We start from the raw sequence: 25,965 nt of genomic DNA, 5'->3' as shown, positions 1-25,965 counted from the left end.
GATGAAAACAAATGATATAAAGACATTAGAGTTAATATTTTAAGTCACAAATGACCGTTGAATATACATATTTTAAGCACAACCCCTTTTAAAAAAGGTTGCTACTCATTTGCAACATGAGAGTGGGATTGTCCACATGAAAAAGCTGTTAAGTATAAATACCACTATTTTATATGTGAGTGAATTGTGAAATCAATTTTAAAGGAAAACTCAGAATCTGCTACCTATATTGTTTACTATTAAGCCACACAGAGTAATGGCAATAAGTGGTCATGTCTGGTTTTGCTTCCTAAAATTAATTACTATTAAGGTTACGTAAATAAGGGTCACGCTTACAATATGATCTATTTTAAATGAAATAGTTAACAATACCAGTTAAGGCATTCCCGTGTATTTCTCTATATTTACTATAGGAAATAATACATATATTGGCGTAATGAAATGGCAGCATGTCTTAAAAATAACTGCAGCATATGCTTCTGTAGTATAGAAAAAGTATAATACCTCAATAATATAATAATACTTCTGTATATAGTATCAGAGATATACCAGAGTACATTTGGCAACACATAGATTGAAAGTAGAGCCCACTTCTAAGGAGCGCTTACATGAAAATAGCATCTTTCTATAAAAATCCAGTATTCACGTGCAAGAATTGCTCCTCTTAGTGTTAGTCAAAATACAAAGTGGATTGTGTTGTGCAGTTGTTTCAGATTTTTACAAGTGTAAATATATAACAACAGAAATTACAATGCAAAAAGAAATGTTAAAAATATACTTCAGTTGAGAACACTTACTGGTGTAAAATACTTTTTGAACTGACATAATGTACCTAACCAACCATTTACAAATGAAAAGTAAAGAAACACTTTAACGCATACAATTAATCTTTACTTGGCTTTGTACTGACTTAAGATAATATAATTCTGATTAAATTATATTCATGCTTGTGGTCCTAAACTAGACCAAAATGGTTTTTAAAGGAATGTTTTTCCTTTCACAGAACTCCTTAGCTGAAGCTTATGATCTGGCCCAAGGAAAATCAGTTTTGAAACAAGTGTAGTATTGATGCAAAACATGCAATTACTGTGAGTAGAAGACAGGAGCGTTCAAGCTAAAGAGCTGCGTAGGCAGACATTGGAAGTGTGAGCTTCCAGGTTTAGTTACGATAGAGATTTCACATTGTCCCCAGTCCACAGTACGTTTAGGTAATTATCACTCATTTCAGCCAACCATCGTTCTTTGTCTTCAACAGACATCCCAATGGAATACAAAAATTTCTCTCATTCTTCTCGACCTTCCTTATACAAGTGACAAATCTTAATGGTTATTCCATCAAATTGTGTAGTGCAGAATCTCATACAAGCTACTATGTCATCTACAGTTTGTTGGTGCTGGTTTCATCTAAGGGGAAACTTAAAAAGAAAAGGATGTCAAGAAGTTATTAAGCTGCCAAGAGAAAGATATAGATATTTGACACACGGTATCTACAAGACAAGACTGTAAAGCCTGGGATGCTGGTTTCACAGTAGACATCAAAAGTCTGTTGATAAAAAATAAAAGTGAGGATTATTCTATAGGGAAAATCTCAAATTTTGAAACTTGGTACATAATTACTCAGTTTGACAGTACCAGAATGACTGCTCGTAAGGCATTTTGCTGGATATCTCTCAATTTACCCCACAACATGAGAGACACAACACTACAGAAAACTATATACTTTCTGGCACCACAGAGATAATTTCAAAAGCTATGGAAGTTGTAGCAGTGTTTTAATTGGAAACCACAGGTTTGCCAGATAGTGATAAAGCTGAAAGCACACATGAACAACTGTTTTCCAAAACCAGAAAAAGTAAGTATAGAAAAACTCAGCTGGATTTCTAGTTGACCATAAGCCAACTAATGGCTTGATGCTGCACTGATTTCAGTATCTTAGAGGGATATTTCCGAACTTTTTATTAAGTGCAAGAGTAAATAGACTTTTTAGAACATAGTGTGTCTGGCTCACTTTGAAAAACAGAAAGCAGCGTGACTTTTCAGGAAGCAATAGATACATTCTACAGAGAAAGAAAGTAATATATTGCAGTCTAATAGAATCATGCAAGACAGCAATTAGTAGAAGTACTGGCCTGATCCTATGAATACAACTTGCTGTACTTACTACCTTGCAGGTCCCGTGTTTCATTCATTTGTCAAATTCTTGCTTCATGTGTACTTCTTTAAAAGCTCTTAATTTAATTTTCACCTGTTTATGCTTTCAACAACTTCACTTTCACACTGAGACGGCTCCCATAACACCAAGTGCTAAATAAAATCTTCACCTCAGTAACAGAAAGATCTTTTCTTACTAATACTTTCAATAACTCACCTTGAATGGCAGGTCTAGTGTGACTCATTGACATTCTTGGGCCCTTAAATGAGTTGAACTCATCTCTCAGGAGAAGAAATAGGACTGCCTTTGTCTGGGCACAACAGATAGAATCATTCATCAGGAATCTTTGAAATATGCCTTACTGTTCCCAAAGCAACTGATTTGCCTCCCTTTGCTTCAGACTTTATCAGAGTAACTTGGTCAAAACTCTTAGAAAAACATACAATAATATCTACAATCAGTTCAGATTCAGCTGCAGAATTATTTTTGGCTCATAAAGGAGAAAGAGCTAGATTAACCAGTCCCTTCATCCATGATGACTGCAACTGATTTGGCAGCTCTAACTAGACTTTCAAAACTAACCTCTCTGATAACCCCCCGAAACTAAATTTTTCTAGCAAACAAACTAGCAAATTTTGGCTGCCTCTAAATTAGCAGGATCCAGATTTCATTGTACAAATCTCTTTGTATGGAAATCTCTTGACCTATTTACATCTCCATTTCTGACTCAGGTTTCTCTTTGGCGGTTGTGATTAAAAAGGAAGTAAGGCAATCATGTTGAATTAAAATAAATTAAAGCTGTGCACTTTCCCAATTAGGCCTTTTGTGGGATGTCTTTCAACAGGAAGACAGGCCCATCCATCACTCTGAATTGCAAATACATTTTAAAAGTTTCATTCTACCTTATAATTTAAAATTTCATAATTAGTTATCATGGGTGTGGTTAGGGTTGCAAAACATTGCCTCCTTATGGGTGCAGAGCTGGAGCACTTGAACCTACAACAGAGTCACTAGGTTTGAAAGGCTGGCAAACCCTGAGTTAAACTCCAAAACAACTATCAGCTTGTGGATAATCACATATATGAATTGAATTTGAATTGTTAATTATGTAGTCTGTTTATTTCTATGCCTCAGCTTCTCTCTCCTGTATTACCTCAAGAGCAACAAATGAATCTAATTTTTATTCTTCATTTATACAAATACAATTTTAGGCATAGTAATATTATGTACATTTTTAGAAGCCAAAGAGAAAAATGCCTTCTATTTAAGTACACAGAGTATTTGCATTGTCACAGTACATTACATGGATTTGATGCTTAACATATAACTGTACTAATCTTTGTGGCAAACATAATAACAAAAGAAACTTTTCAGAGATTTTTCTATTTTTATTTTAAAAAATAACAAAAACTTTCCACTGAAGGACCACATGTAAAACTATGGTTTCTCTGCACAGAGACCAAGGCTGCTTATTACCTACAGTGTACTAGCTATGATGAACAGACCACCATAGTTGTGACAACTGATGTTGCTGCCTCCAGGGTAAAACAAAGGTTTACATATTACACAAGCAATTTAACTGTTTTCTAAACATATTGCCAAGGCAGTGGGAGTTGGCAGCCAGCACTGTGTTTTAGGTTTTGGATACTTGGATTAGAAGTGACTGCTGATTATAGACCTTTTTATTTGTCTTCTATGAATTACAAGCAACCTAGTAACCCAGCAAAGAATCCTTCAGAGCACTTAAACTTGTCTTCCTGGCTTCCCAAAGATTACATACACAAATCACTCCACAAAAGTGGTGTAAGAGACTTGTGCATAGATAACTACATAAGACAATTGTCTTGTTCTAACTCTTAAAGAGTTCCCCAAAGTGAAATGTTTTATAATCCTTTTTGTGCAGTAGTCAGGAAAGAAATAAAAGAGTTTGGGCAAAGATTATCCACAAGAAAGAAACTTTTTTGGGGGTTCCAGCTGAAACACAATAAAGAACATAATTAACTTCACAATTCTTTGTGTTTTTCATTTGACTGCAGGGAGGAGATGAAAGAGGACTGTTAAGCCTTGCATTCCATCCCAATTACAAGAAAAATGGAAAGCTGTATGTGTCTTATACCACCAACCAAGAACGGTGGGCTATTGGACCTCATGACCACATCCTTAGGGTTGTAGAATACACAGTATCCAGGTATCAGTAGAAGTCTAAAATTCACAAATTCTGTATTTCTCAGCAACCTTTTCATTTTAGTATTTCCCATTTCGAAAATGAACTATCAGATTTACAGTGTGTATACTCAGGCACTTGCAGAAAAATTATTGCTGATTTTATTTCAAACAGTAGTTTTGGAATGCCAGTAAGTACACTGGTTTATTCTTTTTAAGACTTTTTTTAGTTATTCTGTCATTTTTTAATTGTAGTTATTTCCTACTTATTGGGTATAGGCAGCAAAATATTTTTTGTGAATGCTGGAAAATTGGAATTTCTCACAAATAATTGTTTGACATTTTTCCACCAAGATATAACATCCACATCTTAAAGTATAATTTGAATGACTCAAGTTTATTTTTAGAAAGAACAATAATAGTGAACTGTGAAAACAGTGTTCATATCTTTATATTGCAGGAAAAATCCACACCAAGTTGATATGAGAACAGCAAGAGTGTTTTTAGAAGTAGCAGAACTACATCGAAAACACCTAGGAGGACAGCTTCTGTTTGGCCCAGATGGTTTCTTATACATTTTTCTTGGAGATGGCATGATCACTCTAGATGATATGGAGGAGATGGATGGTTTAAGGTACAAAAACTACCAATGGATAGACTTCTATTATTGTCTTCTGGTTTTGCACAGTATTTGGGGTCAGCAGTTGTCAGGACAAATCTTATGGCCCTTCCTCTACTACATAATTCCACTATTTTCAGTTCCTGGGTTTAGCAAACTGCTGATTTTCAGAACAGTCTTAAATACATCTTCTTAAATGCAGCTTAAATACATCTTCTTGTAGTTGTGTGCTATCAAACCATTTAAATATTGGAGCCCTCACCAGTAGATGCAATGGTATTTAAGCAGAGGTTAGACTTCTTTTTTCCAAACTATTATTCTATGAACAAGACAACTTTATCGAGCAAACATTCTAAAAAGTGTCTACAAACACATACCAGAGTCAATAACAACACTGTATCACTTAGGAAAATGTCTAGAGTACATATGAAGCAATCCTATTGGTTCTACCTATACAATTTTCTCAACCTGCTTTTTCCCTGTGTTTCATTATGCTCTGTTGGAGTTGCAACATTTGCCTTCAGTTAGAGGAAGTGTGGTACTGAGCCTTTACAGACCTAAAAGGTCTTTGCTATGCTCAAAGGCCTCTTTGGCTCAGCAGAACAGCAGGTGCTCTTGCCCTTTGCAGTGAGGATATACTTAAAACCAAGACCAGAGAGCAATTCTAATAATTGATTTTAAATTAAATCTAAAACAAGGGGAGACTGAAACAGATTCATGATGAAGAAAGACAGAAAGGAGTTAATCGAAATACCACATCCATTCATGTTTGTAAAAAGAGTTTTGATGCTCTTCTACTCCTTCTACATACTTGTCCTCCCTTCCTCCATCACAATCATGAATGTAAGGCAAAACATTTTACTCTGTCCTGTTTCATGTAACAAGAAAGTTCTGATTCTTTACCAAAAATACCAACAACTCCATTCAACCAATACAATTACTGTCTTTTTTTTTTTTTTAAATTAATGTATAATTAAACTTTGGAGTGTGCTGTGACTAGAAATCATTGAATTCAAGAGTAGGATTCAAAGTGTTAGCAAAAAACATTATGTAACTACATAGTGATTATATCCATAGTTACTCTAGAGGAGATACAGTATAAAAGAGTTAATAGCTTTATGTTTGAAGCCATAAAACAACGTTGATGTATGGAAAGTTGCTCTTACTATCAAGTGGCTTCCCAACAGCACGGTCTGAGGTGTTCTAGTATGCACATAACAAGGCAACATATTGGCCAAACTGAATCTTTGATAGGTTCTGCTACTATTCTTTGGACTGGCATGTACCATAAAACCAATCTAGATGTGATTATTCAGTAAAGTGGGTGGTTTATTTTGCTGATTCACTGTAGTATTATATGGATTAAATCTACCAGTAAAATACTCTTAAAAAACAATTATTTTATCCTCCAACTTTCTCAGTGATTTTACAGGTTCTGTATTGCGCCTCGACGTAAATACTGACCTGTGCAATGTCCCTTATTCCATACCACGGAGCAACCCACATTTTAATAGCACAAACCAACCTCCTGAGATTTTTGCACATGGACTCCACAACCCAGGCCGGTAAGTAAGTTACAATTAAACTGAATTACTCTGGAGCAGATACTGTTTTCAACCAGAAATCTTTTATACAGTCGGGTAACAAAATTTTAATAATAACACTCGTGAACTTTTTAAAACTTCCACTCCTCCACCTCCACACATATGTCACAGTTAGAAACAAATGTACATTGGCAAAGGGGAAGGAGAAGAGAATGCACAACTATTACAAGTCAAAACTAAAATGACAGAAACAAAGTACAGGATTTTTGTTTTTAATGAATAATAAAATTATTACCTCTATGAAAGGAGAGAACTTAAAGCAGAGAATTGGTCAAGTACAGCTGAGATGGGAATCTGAGAAATTAGAGCAGTAGAATCTTGATTGAGAAAAAAAGGCACGTGAAAAACAAATAGGAACATCTGGTGATATCTAAACAATAACAAGGAGGAGAACAACGCTTTAACTAAACAACACATAATTCAGCAAATTAGGTGGGTGGTAGTACTGAAGTGACATTTAAAGTCACGGTTTGAAAAAATTCAGAAAGTCAAGTTGTTCAGATAAGGAGTTGATTCTTGGACTTTTTAATAGTCCAAAATTCCTACACCATATAAGTCAACTCCTTTAGCTTGGTTAAAGCTCTATTCATTTCAGGTGCTATTGAGCAGAGTACATTTTATCACTAGGAAAAAATAGTTTTACTTCACATTATATAAAAAATGGTGCAGGGATGGGAAAGGTATATTATCTCTTGTGTACAAATCTGACGCACTTCTCAGATATTTTGGCTCAGTATGAAATAGGTCCCTCGAATGAGTAGGCACCACAAAGAAATAATAATCCTTCAAAATGTGATGCTTCATACTATTGATAGAGAATTATACATTATGAGTTCATCTATCTCATGGATTTTCTTATATTTTTTGTTTTACAGATGTGCTGTGGACCGCCACCCAACAGATGTAAACATCAATTTAACTATACTTTGCTCAGATTCAAATGGAAAGAACAGATCTTCAGCAAGAATCTTACAAATAATAAAGGGTAAAGACTATGGTAAGTTCCAGCCAGGGTAAAGCTACTGGGAACAGTCGCTTTCTATGCCCATGGAATAATAAATAGAAAGCAGAAAAAAATAGATAAAGGACTGTATAGCTATGATAGGTACCTTACTGCATAGACAGGATAGGTAACATACAAAAGAGAGAACTTATGAAAAGTATGGTACAAACAGATAAAAGATGCAAGATGAAACAAAATTTAAATGACTCAACTTTGTTCTTGTTGGTATAGAATATCATGTAAATAAGATTTAAGAAATATGCCAGTTGCTAGTCTGTCAAAGATCTCAGTGTTGCTGCATATGATGGCTCATAAAGAAAAGATTTTGGAATATCAGGAAGTGACGAAAATGTTTTCTTAGCCATTCACAAATAACCTTTTAAGATACAGCATGGATACCTCATGTAATGTGCCTCCTATAACGGAAAAAGTGAGACAGACGACAACAGACCACAACCAAACAGGGAAATGACTGAGCTCTGTTTAAATGTTACTAAAAATGAAAAACTTAGAAAAATGCACTATGCTACTACGTCATAATAAACAACTAGTTTAGACTAGAATGCAAAAAGATAAACATACTCAATTAGCGATTTAAAGTGTTTCATGTGCTCTCTGGATCAGTGTGATTATCAGTCACCATTTTAGTTTAATGTTTAACTCTCATACTCACTAAGATCGCTTGCTAGTTCAGGCAAGCCAGGCGACAGTTACTCTGGGCTATCATCTACCTTGGTTGACCATTTAGCAGCTTGTAAATTCATGGTGGTAAAAGGCGATGAATGCCAAAGGTGTGTAAAGGCATCAAGAACTGGTCTATCTCCTGGAACGCAGCATTTTCTGATTTTATTCACATCCCTGGTTCTCCCACCTGCACTTTACTTAAAAGCAAAGCAGCTGTGCTGGCTAGTACAATAGTACACAATGGTGTAATGTAATGTTCTACTTCAGTTATTGCATGTATTTTCTGTGTTCATTTTATAAAAGCCAAACCAAAGAATAATATTTGGTAAACCACTGCTCCAATGGAATTTTGACTGCATCCTTATTGCAGAGTAAACTAAGCAATATTGTGTCTATCCCGAACAGCTTGCCAATATTAATACTAGGCTGTGGGTCAATTGCTTCAATAAAAAGAGCTCATCATCCTTTTCTCCCACATAAAATTTCAGCTCTTACTCTTGCAAAATAATCTGGGAAATTCATTTATCAAAGACTTGCAGATAGCCCTCCGACCAAAAAAAAAAGTTCCTATAAAACAAAAAGGTCTATTGGCTGTGGCTTTAATTGAAAATTATGCAGTTAGCATGTCAAGTTGAGCCTACTTTTACCCTAAGCAGTATTTGATTGCATGAATAGGAACATCTACACTGAAACTTCCTTGAAGACATTATTTGATATGACTAAACTCTGCAGTTTTGTAAAAAAGGAAAAAAGTATGTGTAGGAACTGCAACTACAACAGCAGCATAAAATAAATTACCACAAGAAGATACGGCCAGCAACATTAGCGTTTTATGGGACGTAACACACATACCATGTTTAAAACTGTGATTTTGAAAGTGTTTCTCAAACCATTGAATGGCTTTGAAAACAAGTTCTGCTGAAAATCACTGGAATTTCTGCTTTTAGATACTGGAAGGACTTTACAGAGAAGGGGGTTGACTTGTATTCTGGAAGTTCAAGAGATCCATAGTGTGGATCTTTTAAGAGACACTTAAAAGTTAATAGCAGTAATCACATCGGCTTCAATGAAAGTCCACCCTAATCCCTTTATAGTGTTATTCTCCCAGCCTGTCCCTTTGTTGTAACTTTCTGATCTTTGTAACGTTTCATTTCTGGCAACACATCTTGAATTTTAAGGAATGTTTAAATGGAATTAACCTCTTTTCTTGAAGTAATAACATTTTAATAAATGTGAATCAAAATATGAAACTGCATATGATCTAATGCTACGGTAGTTCCTTTTTAGAAAGTGAGCCTTCACTTTTAGAATTCAAACCATTCAGCAGTGGATCCTTGGTTGGTGGATTTGTCTATCGAGGCTGCCAGTCTGAAAGACTTTATGGAAGTTATGTATTTGGAGACCGCAATGGGTAGGTTTCTTATAACTCACTCTTAAACAAAAATGCGTATAAGGTATATTTAGTTATTGAGCTTCCTGTATAAAGGAACACCAACAGTCTTGTATATTGTGTCACTTTGCCAGTTTAGCGGTGTGACAATGCAGATGAAATTCTAGATTTGGAAATAAAATAGCACAGCATTCTAATGAATGGTGACATATGTAACATATCTGATCCTTGGAAAAAAGTACAAAGACTCACATCACGGCACTCTTAAGATTTTAGTTCTACAAACACTTACATGCATCATTTACATTATGATGGGAATAGATGTTAATCGTGGAACTGTTTCCCAAATAGGTCTAACTGGCAAGACATTGACAACTTTTGGGGTTTTACGGAAACATCACTGATGGAGCAAAATGAATGTTTTTTTAATGAATGGGCATAGTTTTCCCATGCCAAATAGCTCAGGATTCACCAATGGCTATATAGTATAGCTTGAACCCAATTTTGCAATGTTTGAATGACAGGAAGGGAAATGCTGTGCTTTTTAAGCATCTGAAAAAAAACAGGCAGGAAATCATAAGATGATGAACCACACAGATGTATCTATGGAGCTACTTGCAGCAAGTGTTTACTTATTTATCTGGATAGTGAAAACTCTCTATTCAAAATGTAATATAACAATTTGCTTTATGTGTTTTTGAATATAGAAATTTTTTAACACTGCAACAGAGTCCTGCAACCAAACAGTGGCAAGAGAAACCCCTCTGTCTTGGCAACACTGGTTCATGTAGAGGTTTCTTTTCAGGCCCTGTCTTGGGATTTGGTGAAGACGAATTAGGTAAATAGAAAAAAAATATATGTTATTAAATCATAAGCCTTATCGGTAATGCCTGCTGAACTATTCAAAATTATAGTAAATGTCTAAAAAGAAGAAATGTAAAGGCTATCTTTCCTTTGCCAAAGCTGTCTACACTGCTCTCAGCTACACCTTAGCAGCCTTGTCAGAAGAACCGAGAAGAGAATGGGTTGTTGGAAGGGGCAAAGGTCCTTACTGTCTCTCACATTCTGTGAACTGTGTCACTCACTATGACACGATGTGTCATATACTTGCTTTTATTCCCAACGTTACAGACTTAAGGGGCAAAGATATTGCATGAGCAGACTGATCCCCCTCTTCTCCCTTTCTCCACAATTTTATTTGTTTTAACCAATTCTATACAATATGAAACAAAAAATGTACATAATGAAGTATCTTTCACGTTTTAGCATCAATTTGGGGAAAGTGCTTATTTAAATTTTCAAACAGCAATGATTCGGTTGTATATTTCAGTGATGAGTGTTTCTTCTGAAGTTTCTTTAATCTCATCTTGCAAATACAGCTAGATCACCAAAGTCATGTATTTGACATCTTAGGAAAGGAGAACTAATTTATTGCGTTGGTTTCTTTAACAGGTGAGATTTACATATTATCAAGCAGCAAAAGTATGACACAACCTCACAGTGGAAAACTCTACAAGATCATTGACCCAAAAAGGTGAGCATTGCATTTCTCACTAAGATCAGTCTTTCCTTCGACAGGTTAAAAAACAAAAGGTAAATGTAGTTCTTTCCATGTAGCTGTATTATGCAATACTGACATTCAATAAGAAGGGAAATTCTCAGTGCAGGGGGCTTCCTAAAAGCAAATGTACCATCAGCAGCAAGCAGAATAGATTTACTAAAAGTAATCACCATCTCATAGAAAGTGAATGTCAGAACAACAGAGGTGTAACCAACACTAGCTTCTGGAAATTTTTACTCTTCGACATTATGCTACATGCTGCCCACTTTCCCACCTAGATTCACATTCTTTGCATGTTTTCATAGAAGCGTAGAGATATTTAATGTGGAACCATATGGACCAGTACAGGTAAAAGATGCTCCTGGTAGTTCTGAAGCCAAATGACTTGTAGGTACCACAGAGATTACTCAGCATCAGTGGAAGGCAGATGCTGGAATTCTCCCCAGCGCTACTGTTTCCTTACCTGCCACTGCGGTGGGACAGTGCACAACAGGAGCTGGCTCAAAAGGTTAGTACACTGACAATACCTACTCTGTATACTGAAAAGCTACTACAGAAAATAATTTGACAGTACTAGCTAGCGGACAAGCCATCCCCAGTCAGTTTCAGTCTCAATTCCTCCATTTCAGTTTTGCCATAATCTCTGAGGGACAAATTCAGTCTTTCCCAAACATCTCTTCTGTTGTACAGGAGATACCACCAACGGAGAAGAATACAGAGGACTGAATCCTCAGTGAGTGTGAATTGTCACTGCTTACTAGTTTTCAACATCCTTCCATACACCTGCATTTACCTGTCTCTCCCTGGGGAGGTTTGGAGCACCAAGGAAGGAAACCTTCTGTCCTTGGACTGCGTGCCAAAAATACACTACATTCTTTAACAGTTCTTAAAGCACTGTTTCCAAGAGGCTTATAAATCCCACCCAAATAATTTATAAGACACAGAAATAATATGATTGGTTTAATTATTTAGACTAATTTACCAGTTGTAAAGTGAGAATAAATGAAAATTATCAAACCAGAGTTTCTTGAGATGTGATCACTTTCAGGTTCTTTGCAGAGCAGCTAGAGCTATGAAAATATTAGGGAATCTTGAAAGACTGCAGAAAACCAGTCCCCAACATGATCCAGGGGCCCGAGCAACAATAAGAGAAGATGACTAGCAGATACTCACTTTAGCTGGAGAAATACCATTTTCTTCATGACGGATCTTGCTGCTCTATCATCAGACCAAGTCTGTGGCATGTAAAGGTACCACACCACCCTGCAAAAGCATCAGCAATTAACACAAAATGAAACGGCCAACAGAAATGAAGTTTGTTGTATTAATTACTTTGACCCCATCATACCCTGCAAAAGCAACTGCCTGTTTGTTCAGCATCTGCTTCAGCATGTTTCCCCATTAGCATCACATACAGTTAGCTTGCATTTTTGGTTTTACTGTTGACTGTTTAAGAGAGGAATTTATTTTCTTGTCAGAATCTGAATTCTAAAAATTTTTAGTGGGGCAACAAGTTAATTCAATAATAAATTCATTAAATTGGATGCACACTGTACTGTAAGTTACAGTAGAGTTTCAGTGTTTTATAATTATACTATCCCAAACCTATAGGAAGTAATTTGGAAGCAGATGTTACTGCAGGTTAGTGCAGTCTGTCAGTCAAGATTATTATGTATGTTTTATTTATGCTTTCTGGTATTAAAAACATTTTTTTAGAACAAAACTTGCCATTCTTACTGGGATTGTTTAGTCTGTTGGTGTATGGTTTTAAGTGAATTTTACACCCTAAATCCACTATTAGTATCTAATTACATGGGGCTGCCTTGTTTGACCTCGGCTTTTTGTTCTTGTTACCTCTTCCAGTAGGGTGGTCTTCAGCTGACATACCTGAAAGGCCAGACCTCCCATTGCTGCACTCACGGTTGGCTGTTTTCACGTATGGAAAAGGGTCAAGACTGTGTTTGGTTACTGGTGAAAGTAACCAGAAAACTATAAAATACTTTTGTAAATTGGCACACAGTTGAAATTAAACAGACTGTGGCAAAGGGATATAGTTTTTGGTAACACTTTTTAGAAACATGGGATAATTTTCATTCAGGCAAAGTTTTGAGTTTTGTTGTTTTTCAGTCTCACACCATTGCAGGCTTTTAAGTGAAAGATAATGAGTTACTTCCACAAAAGAGCATTGCAGCTCTATTTACCATTTCATGCTAATTTCACATTACACATGTAAACAATGTAAAAATTCCACGGCTTTGGCAAATGTTCATGTAAAGCTTTGTTAACAAAATATTAATCGTTATTCACATGCTAATATTTTTTTGCATGCTAATATTTTGTTGCTCCTTTTAATGTCTTCCCCATGGTATGCGCCATACAAATCCATCAAATATAGGTGTAAACCCTAGCACAGTAAGCTTTCTAGAACACAAAATAAAGATGGTACAGGTGGGCTATGAGCATCAGGTATAAATATAGTCATCAAAGTATTGATTTGTCACGTCTTAGAAATTCATTACTTACTAACAAAACCCTGTGAGGGTGGCCCCTGGAAGACTCATCAATTTGCAGAGAGAGCCTTCCATGCATGGGGCAGTGTAAAAGAACAAAATTGTCATTCCTTGTGGTAGCCCTTTGCTGGAAATTAATAACTTCATGCAAAAACCAATCTTCTTCTGCTAGTGGTCATTCATAAGCTGCTGCAAGCTTATGAAATTATTCTTTTATTCTAAATAATAAATGTTACATGAAGATGCGGGATTTGGTTTCTTTTGATCTTTGTAGAAAACTACTGCATAATCAAAGTTGTTCTCAAACATAACCGTGACCCTGATTTCCTTGTCTCAAATATAGCTTAAGAAAGAAAGCTACTACTTGGATATTGCTAGCAGTAGAAAAAAATTCAAAAGAAGTGGGCAGGTTAAAACATTAGAAGACCAGAGGATGAGGGTAATCCAGAGAAGCCTTTGCATTAGTCTTCAATAATCAGCAATGGGAAAGTCCTATCCTAAAACAGTCCTTCACATGTAATAAAAATGAGGTGCTAAACTGAGGCGATGTATGACAAATTGATAAATATTATCAACACAGAGGGTTTGAATCCCTCCATCAAGGCAGTTTGAAATATAGAATTCAAGGTACCACAGGAAACTTTTGTTCAGTTCCTCCAAATACTTCATGTCAATAACTAAATAGCCTCACATCAAAAACACAGAATTAAATAATACTTCTCTTTGTAACAAGGTTGTTATAATGTTACATTAGTACTTGGGAGCTCTTAGGCAATCAAGTGATAAATCAGAAACAGGAAAGTTAAAAATTAATGTAAAAACCAAGTATGTGAGGTGCTGCAAAATACACATATACTACCTATTACCAAAATGGAGTAGAGTGAAGGGTATAGGTAATAGCATAGTTATCTTTGAGATTGGAGGAGATGTGGGAAACGCTAAGAATTACAAACACATAAAACCAGCATTAGGTAAATTAGTTAAAATAGCAGACAAAAGAAGAATTTCTTAAGTTAAAACTGAAAAATACAGCCATTCTTTGATGGTTATAAAAAAGTGTTATCACAAGTAAACTACTTTCCAGGTTTAGGAACTAATGAGAAAACACAGGGAGAGAGACCTACGTACTTCTCAACTAAAAGGTAGGGTTAGTCAGATGTCCCGAAGACCAGTGCAAATACTAGCATTTTATAAATTGTCTTTCTGACCAAAAAAGTAAAACTCTTTATTTTCTATTTTTCTACTTTCTGTTTTATAATTTTTCTGCCTCTCTTTCTCTTTCTACAAATACATACTAATATCAATCACAAAAACATTGATGAATGCATAGGGAAGATAACTAGGTAAACAGTGATACAGAAAATGTGTGTAGGTCCAAATATTCCGCTTAGTCAACAACAGAGAAAAAAGGAGACAAACCCATTAGAAAAGAAAAAGTAAGCATTTTCTAGCATGATGAGAGGAGAAAATCAGCTGTGGGCAATATTAAAAATGCATATGTAAATAAGAAATAGGTTCTGTTGATAGGTTCGTATCAGCTGTAATTTAAACATTAATACTAGCTGTTCTTTGAAAACCATAGAGAGGGACAGACAAAGAGGTAAGAAAATAAACTTTGGAAGGTGGCAGAACAGCCATAATGTGACTCTGTAAGTCTTCTTTTAGAATATTTCTATTATGATCACTTTTATCTCTAAGCAAATTATAGATAAAATGGAAGAGATTCAGAGAAGAGTACGCAAACTGACGGACAACGCAAAAGAGTTCCATTTAAAAGATGAGACTAAACCCAGGGCAGTCACACAGTGCTGCATATCCCCTGTGAAGTTTTAAGTGTTTGCCACTGTCGATGCCGTGATTCCAAAGGGGATGAATGATTCTTTTGACCAGGATGGCTCACTGCAGCCAGCAGGTGATTTTTATGAAAGAGGGCAGAGCTTAAGTGTCCTTGCACATGTAAGAAGATTTCCTCTTCCTCTCCTTATAACACCTTATAGGTCTGCATTTCAATATGTTTTGTATCAACAGCCAGAATAGCTGCTTTCCACTGGATTGAAACTTGAACTTGATTCAAACCATCTCACTCCTCTTGCATGCCCCTCCAGAGTATGTAATTCCACTTATCATCCCTTCCATCATCACCTTCTGGGATTTCCGCTATCGGAGAGTATTTCCAAACAGACTGATTTCAAACACAGTATCTAGGTCATACCTCATTTTGACATTGTTCAGGCTCTTTACAAAAACATTGGTGATTTTATTTTTTAGTGTGAGTCGAGTGTTTGATGGTATGATAGAAGAATAGCATTTATGAAAGCGTAGCCCTCTTGAAGGCTAATTACTATGGAAATGGAAACTCGGAAACATACGGTATTAGACTAATCTGCATCAAGATACTCAGTTCTGATGGGTTATAGATATACTCTGAAGCTACTACTGGAAACTCTCTGTAGAATGAGCTCTCACCAACCCAGGTGGGCCACATGATTTCTTTCTGTTCAGAAAGTTACTATCCCTTAAGTCATTTGAGGGAATGGAAAGCCAGAATTAATGTCTAATTATGTTTAGTTTAGCCAGAGCATGCAAAATTCTTATCTCATTTACAAACCCACATGCAGTTACTATTCCCATAAGAGACACTAAAGAGAAATTAGAGCTTTTTGCGAATACCAGTCTAGAGAGTTTCACTTTACAGAAGTACTTCACAAAACCTCCTTTGTAACCACGATGGAAAAACCTAAGGATTTTTTTCAGTCACATCACAGCTCACTGACTGTAAAAGTTTTTGTTTTGGTTTGGGATTTTTTTCCCCTTTTTTTTAGTCTTTCTAGCATTGGCTATTAAGGAGTTCTCACTTTTTATCGCTTTATAAGGAAAAAACAGCTCAGTTTATCTTTTGCTTATTTTCTGGAGCCTGCAGGAAGCCTCTGCCATCCTAAAGAAAGTCATACATAATAGAGCAGCTTTAGCCCAGTAAGCCAGTCTTTCCCAATTCATCAGTCAAAGTGTTATGCAAGTGGCCCCCTAAATTGATAAATTCCCACAGTGCCTGTTGACCCAGCTGCCAAGTGCTCATGCAGCAGGTGTTGTTTTCATGACCACCCTGACAGTAATACAAACTGTTTAGCAGTTGCATTGACCTCTTAGCTATTAACATTGATACAGGCTTCACTAGGGACTAGTTTTCAAACATGACAGAATTTCTTAAGACTAGAGGTCATGAACAAGTATACCATATAAGAATAAATTTGATATGCTGCTGAGTTTAAATCTTAAAAGCTGGGAGTTTTTTCCACATTATTCCCATGTAGTAAATCTGGAGACAAGTAACGAGCTTTTGGCATCTCTCCCAGGACTAAAGGTATACTTTTTAATTTTAGAAGCTGTACCTGAAGAGATGCTATATTTATTCTATGACAAGTAGTAAATTTAGTCTATGACAAGTAGTGAAACAAAATTATTTTTTCTTGACATTTTTCCTTATAAAGGAAAAAACCAAACAACTAATGCACAAATTTTGGTGATATACTTAAGCATCATTCTAATACCTAATATCTTGTGTGCAGTTAATTGGAGCATAACATTCTTTCCTTATATTTTGTACCACAATCAGGATTTCTACGGCCGTGTCTCTTGTTTGAATTTGAACATCCAGGAATTTTGTCTAGTCTTTTTCTCACTTCAGTGGAAAAGTAGCGATTTTTGATATTGTGTCAAAGGCACGATGGAGGAATGGTGTTCGGTTCAGTACCATTGTATTAGTGCTGAATTTGACCCTCCAATTGCATTGATTTATGTATGTCTGAGTTACAGGCTAGCGCATATAGTAACTAAATCACTCTGTGCGTTTAGTGGAACTGTGAAGAGATGCACTAAAGAAAGCATGAAATCCTCAGCAGTTGCAGGATGAGTTTTAATCTATTAAAGCATGTTAGACTTTTATATGCTTCTAAACTAACAGTACAGTCAAGAATTCCCAGCTCACTGCACACGTCAGCGAAGGGACCCAGCGAGGGCCCCAGCCCCCAGTACAACTTTTCCTCCATGTTCCATACATTTAGGGTTGTTACACAGTTTCATGAAAGCATGTTTTAACAAGCAAGATATACTGTACTGTACTGTATATATGAACAGCTCTTTAAGATAACTAGAATTGTACAGACCATATAAATAGTCATTATCAGCTACATTTTTGGCTGACTTTCTGCGGACCAAATAGTGCTTACTGTAAGAGTAATCAAGCTGTACCCTTTAGAGTTTTATAGATTGAGGGAGACAAGGAAAAAAATTCTCTCCAGCCCACAGTGTGGCTCCATCTATTCCCCTCCATTTTCCATGTCAGGAGACACAGCGAAGCACTAGTTATATAAACAAAATCATAGGCTTGTCTAAGTGCTGGAAAGATCAAGTCCCAACAGTCAGTTTCAAGACTTCTGTTATCTTTGGGAGATTCAGTTCAACTTATGCTGAGCCTGAAAATCTCCACCCCGTTAAAGCCTTAAGATACAAAGTGTAAGTATTGTGGGGCAGAGACTTTCTCTTCATAGATGTTGGTACCATAACGGCATTCAAATCCTGAGAAAGAAGTGTGGCTTTTCCCATAGTACAACTAAGGAAAACGAGTAATTCTTCTCATACACAAGAAAGATTCTGCTGCAGCTGCATTTGTATTCCTCTTCTCCTAAGGCACTCTGCCAACCAGAATTTTTTCCATCTTTGTTTCTACTCCACCCCACCATTAATAAATATTATCCGAGGCTGATGAGTGCAAGTTATTGATTGATGGTAGAATAAAAGGCAAGGTTATACTCACAAGTACCGAGAGCACTAGAAAACTTTAAATCATAAAAGTGACCAGCCATGCTTTGCTGGATACAAAAAAGTATGATTTCTGCCTCCCTAGTTAAATACAAATAAAAAAAGAACCATATATTCCAAGACTATAATAGATAAATACTTTACATTTATTAATAAAATAAATCATTATCTTCACAAATAAAATATCTCTGTGACTTATGAGGTCATTCTTTGCTAAAGATATGCCACTGGAGCTCTTTTCCAAGAGATGCTCCAGGAACCTGAGGTTATGCTTCCTGCTAAGCACAGTACTGTACTTGTGTTTGAGCAAGAAAAAGAGAAGACTCCCATTTAAAGTAACTTGAAAGAAATGGGCTTTAACAGAGACAGATGAAGAAAGAATGTTTTCTCCGATGCAGCTGGCTATAAAGAAATCAACTCAAATTTACATTTTTTTCCCCAGAGGTAGAAGAACACAAATCTTTTTACTTGCTTCCTGCTAAGCACAGTACTGTACTTGTGTTTGAGCAAGAAAAAGAGAAGACTCCCATTTAAAGTAACTTGAAAGAAATGGGCTTTAACAGAGACAGATGAAGAAAGAATGTTTTCTCCGATGCAGCTGGCTATAAAGAAATCAACTCAAATTTACATTTTTTTCCCCAGAGGTAGAAGAACACAAATCTTTTTACTTTAAATATGAACAAGTCTCCACTGAAAATCATATCGTTTTGTAGAACTGTTTCCAAAACAGCATTGCCTGTGAATCTTGCATATAATTTTTAAGTGTAGGAACTTTCTTAACCAGATCATATGTAATGCACTCATTACTACAGAACTGGAATTCCTTACAGGTCAAAAAAATAATGCATTATATTTAAAAGACAGCTGTGGAAATATGTAAACACAAAACCTGAAAGGGTTTCAAATATGCTGCACGAAAGGTGTCAAAACATGTTTCAAAGCCCTTAAATAATACAGGACCTTAATTCTGATTCTCAGAAGTGCTTTTGAAATCAGAACTTGGTGCTACACTAAAGATGCATCTACGCATTCTTTCTGTCCTTAACATCTTTGGGGAACCAGTTCTTCTGTATGGATGTTTAAATAATCATGGTAGCAATTAAGACTGAGCACAGAAAGTGCTACGGTGAAACAAACCAGTGAGCCTGTACTCTATTACTCTTTCAAAGAAAAATGCAAGAAACCCTGTAATGTACCATTAACAAGCATCATGCCAAAATGGGGGGGGAGGCGGAGGGGGCGGTAGATGTAAGCCCGGTCAGCTATTGAGGGACTTCTATGACATTAGGTATGAGTGCTTATTTTTCTTAAAAATTATTTTTACCCTATCTAATATTACTTTGAATGGCCCCATTGTGCACAGAAATATCTTTTTAAAATCCTACTAGAACATGGGCTTCATTGATATCTTAGAAGCCATGAGTTGAACTAGTTAATTTTATTTTCTTTAGCTTAATTTTTTCCCTTGATGTTTTTTCTGATGTTGAAATGGGAAATAAACAAGAATGCCCAATTTTCCTCCTCTTTTTTTCTGCCACTGTTTTTCGCACCTCCATCATACCTCTTCTTTCTCAGACTTCAAAGACTTTTCTCCACACAGGAGTATCAGTCTAGGATTTTAATATTTGACAGGGTAATCAGTGCACAAGTTACTATTCCAGCTATTTGCATATAATTGGGGTTTTAATACTGATGTCAGTATAATGAACAATGTTATGTTCTATTCTATTCTCTCTCATACAATTTTGTTTTGGTTTGTTTGGATTTTAGCTGGACACTTAGCCAAGGTTTCTCTGAGCTCTCCACAAAACTATTAGAATCTTTGTCCTGCAAATTTCAAACTTAGGAATGTATGGCAGTAGTTCAAATTATTTCCCTGAGAATGAATAATTTTGTATTTGTCACTAATTAACTTAATTTGCCATTATGCTCCCATTCAATTACTTGTTCATATCTCTTGGGAGATCCTGACATTCTTTTCTCAACTTATTCCTGTGCAATCAAACCCACAGCAGAGACAAAAACCTGTACTGGGAACCTGTAGCCTTGTGATGATCCTATCAGTCTCTAGCTGCTGAACTCAGACAGCAAATAAAATAAGTGGTCAGCATGATAACATACCACTAAATTTAAAAAACCCAGTAAACATCTAAAAAAGCGTTGGAAGTCGTATCAACAGTTAGGGCACACTTAAGTTAAAACACTTAAGTGTTTTACACGCTTAACAGTACAGTTCCTTCTTTATTAAGGAAGATAATGCTGTGCTTTCATAAATAAAAAAGGCTACTGGACGTCCAAAATATTTTGTAGAGACTGACAGAAAAAATTGCATTATTTAAGACTTGACACCAAGAAGCCCAACAAAAAAACCAGTATCAGAAATATTTCAAGTCAGCTGAACTAGAATTTCCTTCATGCATACATTTCACAGAATCACCCACAGAATGGCTGAGGCTGGAAGGCACCTCTGGAGGGCACCTGGTCCGACCCCCCTGCTCAAGCAGGGCCACCTACAGCCAGTTGCCCAGGACCGTGTCCAGACAGCTTCTGAATATCTCCAAGGATGGAGACTCCACAGCCTCTCTGGGCAACCTGTGCCAAGGCTTGGTCACCCTCATAATGAAAAAGTCTTTCCTAATGTTCAGATGCTTAAATAAGTATCCGGAATGCATAATCCAAATATGATTTTACGAAAATATGGAAATAAAAAATCTGCAATGTCAAACTGAATTCATAGACAGAGGTAATACTTTCACAAAATTATTATGCATGTCATAATGTGTGACATAAAACTTACTGTTCAGATTACTCTTCCCAGCATACAATTGGAAACATAAATCAGCTGGAAAAGCAAAAAGACACCATCAGATTCTGGACTGAATTATATGACTATTTGCACTCTCTGAAGAAAAGCAACACAATCAGTAGAATTTAGCACGTCTAATAATGATATTATCTAGAGATATATGCTGCCTGCGATAAGCTCTTCAGCAAGCTGGTTTTGCCAGGTTCAAGCTTCAAGAATTCTCGAGGACTATTTTTTAATCTTGTAGAAGATCTCTGAAAGCAGTTACATGAAAGAATAGCAAATCACACTGTATTTTTCCTGTAATGTAACATCTCTATGTTTACTGGTGTTTTTGAGAAAAAAAGCAATCCCCTTAGAACACAGATTTATCCCACTGATAATACCATAAAAGAGAATCAGGCCTTTAATAAAACCCCAAAGTTTTTCTCCTTGACCCCGACTTTTAACTATCTGCTTGGTTCGTATATTTTTATTCAGGCCTTTAGTCCCCGAAGAATGCAAAAGAACAGCTCAGTCTGCACAGATACTGACATCTGAATGCTCAAGGCATTGTCGGAACGGGCACTGCACTCCCACAGGAAAATGCTGCTGTAATCAAGGCTGGGAAGGAGAGTTCTGCAGAACTGGTTTGTATATAGATTCATGGCAACAAGTGAAAAAAGCAGTGACATGTCATAATTTGCTTTTAATTATTTGCTGAGAGAAATTTTCAATATATGTCATTGACCATCAGTTCTAAGACAACATTAAAGAAATACTGATCTCATGAATTGTAGAACAGTAAGTCTTTAGATGAGTGCAACAGTTAAAACATCTAATGCAATGTGAACCATTAACAGAATGCAATTAATAGCATAAATATGACAGACAACAGTATTCTTATTTTTTCACCAAGATTGTAAAATGAAAGGAAATGCAATCAATAGCTGTTCTGTGTCTGGACATTCAGCTTCCACCTGCAGTATTATCGTTGTCAGTGTCAAATAGGAGTACCTTGTCAGGAAAGACGATAAATCAGACCTGCAGATCACTATTGCATATTTTGCACTTCACTAATTTAATGCCAATACTTTAGTTTTGGTACATTCTTACTTTTGTTCCTACAAAATAAAATGGCTCCAGTTTGTTAAAGAAAATTCTATGTACAACTTATCACAAAGCAGCTAATAATCAGAACGTTATTGTAATCCATTATTAATCGCAGTGCTTTTATTAAATCCTATCTTGTTGCTGTAGCATACCTTTTAAAAGTCACTTGAAAAAGTGACTGTGATCAAACTGGATGTTGGGTATGCCACCAAAGGGGTGAGATGAATGAACCTGGAGTGCCACAGCTGTGCTATCACTGTCTCACAGAGGCTGTGGTTATGTTTGAGCTGTGTAACTCTGGCCTGTGCAGATCTTCCAGAGCAAGCCTGGGTACCAGCACAGTCTTCTGACTGAGCATATTTGCTCAGCAAGTTTGACCAGATGCCTATACAAAGAGATAAGGTTAACATAATGGCAGTAGAACTCAAAAGAGAAAAGAATCACAGAGTAAGACAAAGCAAGGATCACGCGATGGACCAGGGATAATTCAGGTTGGAAGGGCACTCAGGAGGGCCCTGCTGAAGCAGGGTCAGCTACGAGTTCCTTACCTGGAGTGTAAATTTCAGCAACCTCCAGGGTTTTAGTGATGAGCAAGAGTGACTTCGTTTGGAATGAAAGGAAATGAATGAGATCACTAATGATGTACCTTGCTTGCAAGATTCATGAGCTGACCATCATACAGCCGTGCAACAAAAGCAGGTTGGAGAAATGGATGAGGTAATCTGGCCAAATAGCCCAGCTTCAGCTGTCCTCACTTGTCAGTCAGAGATTTCCTACGTTTAGAGAGCGAGGCCCATTCTACAGCCCTTGTCCAAGTGGAACTTAAAGTAAAAAATGTCTCCATTGTGAACATAAATGGGTCTTGAATAATCTGTTTTGTTTAAAAAATTACAGCTCTATGATAGATAATTTGATAGATGCAATGTACAAGAAAGCTACAGAAAATATGTAGACTAAGGATCTTTCTTCCCTGTATCCCACGCAGCACTTACCAGAGATGTTCTAGGTTGGACCTCAAGCTACTATTATAATTTAAATAAGAAAAATTACCTTACGAGGCATGAGTTTCCTCCTAGGGTAATTAAGGAGCTCATGAATAAAATCAAGAAACCTGTTTTTATATAGTGTATTATAAATCTCTGTAAATCAGTATGATAGCTTTATTGTAATAGACAACATTAAACAGCAAAATATCTGCAAAAAGAAAGATACATTATATTTATCTCAGTGCTGTGACTCTACCCCAGAAGAAAATACTTCCAAACTGAAGTTACTGATTGTCAGTTTTGCTAACACTGGCTACAATTTAAAAGAGCATTTATATTTGAAAAACTTAAGCAAGCTGATTAACCTAGAACTCTATAGGTAAATCATTGGGCATCTACTAAAGAGAGAGGGAAGAACTTTGAAAGTAAACTTACTGATAAAAGCTGCCGAAAAAATATTCTGGTTCTTTTTTTTTCCTAAAGGGAATTCATTTTTATTCCAAGCGTAAGTGATTCAAGAGCCAAAGGAGTGCATCTCTGTGGTCAATTGTAGTCTGCTCTGCTAAGGAAAGCGTGTAGTGCAGAACTCTGCATGTACAAAGGGGTTTACCTGAGATTCAGTACTTGCTGGCTTTGGGATGGCCAGGTGCGAAAATGTCTCACCAACTTCAGGACGTTTTTGGGTTGCCAGCATAAGAAATGGGATGAGGTAGACCACCACTGTTTAAAGGTCTACATGTGTTGTATGTCTTGTTTTCAAATGATAAGACATTTGGAGCCTAAAGTCTTTTGAGATGGGTCTTCTATGCACTCCAAAATCAAGCATGAATATGGGAACTGGACAGTTTCAAAAATCTGCTATGTGACTTTCACAGTCTGTCCTGGGTGACATCCTCTCAGACATACAAAATTACTTCCTCCCCCTAATATTCTAAAACTTTAAAAAATATGGTTTCAAAACTTCTAATATCTCGTCCTTTCTCTTTTGTTTTTAATTTATGTGCTTTATCATTATAAGTTTAGAAAAGCTCTTAATGAATACGTACTGTATCTTTTCGGTTTGCGATGTTCTAAACAAATTAGAAAATCACTGTTTTTTCCCCACAGCAAAATGTGACCCAGCCTGTCGACATGGAGGTGTCTGTGTAAGGCCTAATAAATGCTTATGTAAAAAAGGCTATCTCGGCCCCCAGTGTGAACAAGTGGATAGAAACATCCGAAGAGTGACAAGGGCAGGTATTCTTGATCAGATCCTAGACATGACATCCTATTTGCTGGACCTAACCAGCTATATTGTATAGTTTCTGGGACTATTTGGAAACTACACTTTCAACGGGCATTTGTTTTGAATCCTGTCATTTTTAAAAGACTGTTATCCTGCAAGAAATACCGGTGATTTGATTTACTTTATTAATTTAAGTATAATATCCACAAATGTGCAGATAAATTCTTTGTATGTGTGTAAATATTTCTGTACGTCTCCACAGACGTACTGATACCCAATACGTGCACACGTACACATGCACGCACTATCACAAATACGGTTTTACAGCTAGTGGAATTTTTTTTAATATTTATTTCTTCATGAGAAATAGTTTACAAAGCAATTCCACTGTAAACCACATTTTTGTCAAAGGACTTTCGTGATGTCTTAATGGATTCTTTGACATCCCAGAAATCTCGTGGCTGTACCTATCTGATTATAGCAATAAGAGCAGTTTTCAAACATCGCTGTATAAACTGCTGGACTTAATAAAATCCAGTTGTAACAGTTTCTAAGGTGAACTGAACTACATCATGAGACAATATTTCAGAACTCCTTAATGCATTCCTATCTAGGCAATTCATTGTAAGACTGTAACCTTCACCTTCATCAATGTAACTCTATTACAGAATGTTACGCATTTCTTTATCTAGCATAGATGCAAAAACCTGGTTATCGCAGCTTAATATCAAGATTGTTTCAAGTGTTTAATAATTAAATTATATTCGCATATTTCAAAACCAGTCATCCTAGAAGGTCTGCTTTTTATCATTAATTTTATTTAACGATGGGCACTGGGTTTATTTTACATATTTATATTATTTTATTTTATTTTTATAATATAGACATCACCTAGATGAGACAGCTTTACCATGTCCTGTAAAATACTAAAGTTACATTTTTCACCAACTTAATTGGAAAGACGGGGAAAGAGAGCAAACACACTCTTTAATGTGTTGTGGATCTAATCTAGAAATGTATCCTTGTGTCAACTTGTATTCATTTACGACGGATGAAAAAAACAACCGCCAACCAATCCTAATAAAATTCCAGCATATGTTAAAAGTGTTCATAAAGTGATTTCCACTGTAACAGGACGGGCCAGATTATATGCGAGTAGACTGCTGCCGATTTCACGCTGAACGGAACGTCCCTGGACGAGAGCTCACATGAGCACATGTTGGCTGTGTAAGATGTCACTTGTACAAAACCTATAACGATTCTCGCCAAATGCGGTTCTAAATGTAAATGTTCCTTGAAGAGCTAACATAAAATTGAGTCTTTGTAAATGTATCAATAAATATGGTGTACAT

The 25,965-nt window shown here is 36.2% G+C and overlaps 1 protein-coding gene across 1 annotated transcript in view; it reads left to right on the top strand.

Annotated features, from left to right (window-relative positions):
• The window catches only part of HHIP (hedgehog interacting protein), a 73,458-nt gene extending 47,801 nt beyond the window's left edge, over positions 1-25,657 (top strand). Inside the window, exons 6-14 of the mRNA XM_009280280.2 lie at positions 4,189-4,340; positions 4,776-4,949; positions 6,356-6,499; positions 7,414-7,535; positions 9,513-9,636; positions 10,323-10,453; positions 11,068-11,149; positions 21,791-21,939; positions 24,496-25,657. Of these exons, the coding sequence (XP_009278555.2) occupies positions 4,189-4,340; positions 4,776-4,949; positions 6,356-6,499; positions 7,414-7,535; positions 9,513-9,636; positions 10,323-10,453; positions 11,068-11,149; positions 21,791-21,939; positions 24,496-24,689 (1,272 nt within the window). The 3' untranslated portion in view covers positions 24,690-25,657. The remainder of the gene's footprint in view (positions 1-4,188; positions 4,341-4,775; positions 4,950-6,355; positions 6,500-7,413; positions 7,536-9,512; positions 9,637-10,322; positions 10,454-11,067; positions 11,150-21,790; positions 21,940-24,495) is intronic.
• The last annotated feature ends 308 nt before the right edge of the window (positions 25,658-25,965 follow it).

This window comes from Aptenodytes forsteri, unplaced genomic scaffold, assembly GCF_000699145.1.
Source record: "Aptenodytes forsteri isolate BGI_AS27 unplaced genomic scaffold, ASM69914v1 Scaffold227, whole genome shotgun sequence".
Classification (NCBI taxonomy): Eukaryota; Metazoa; Chordata; class Aves; order Sphenisciformes; family Spheniscidae; genus Aptenodytes; species Aptenodytes forsteri.
This window is presented reverse-complemented; position numbering and strand designations above follow the sequence as displayed.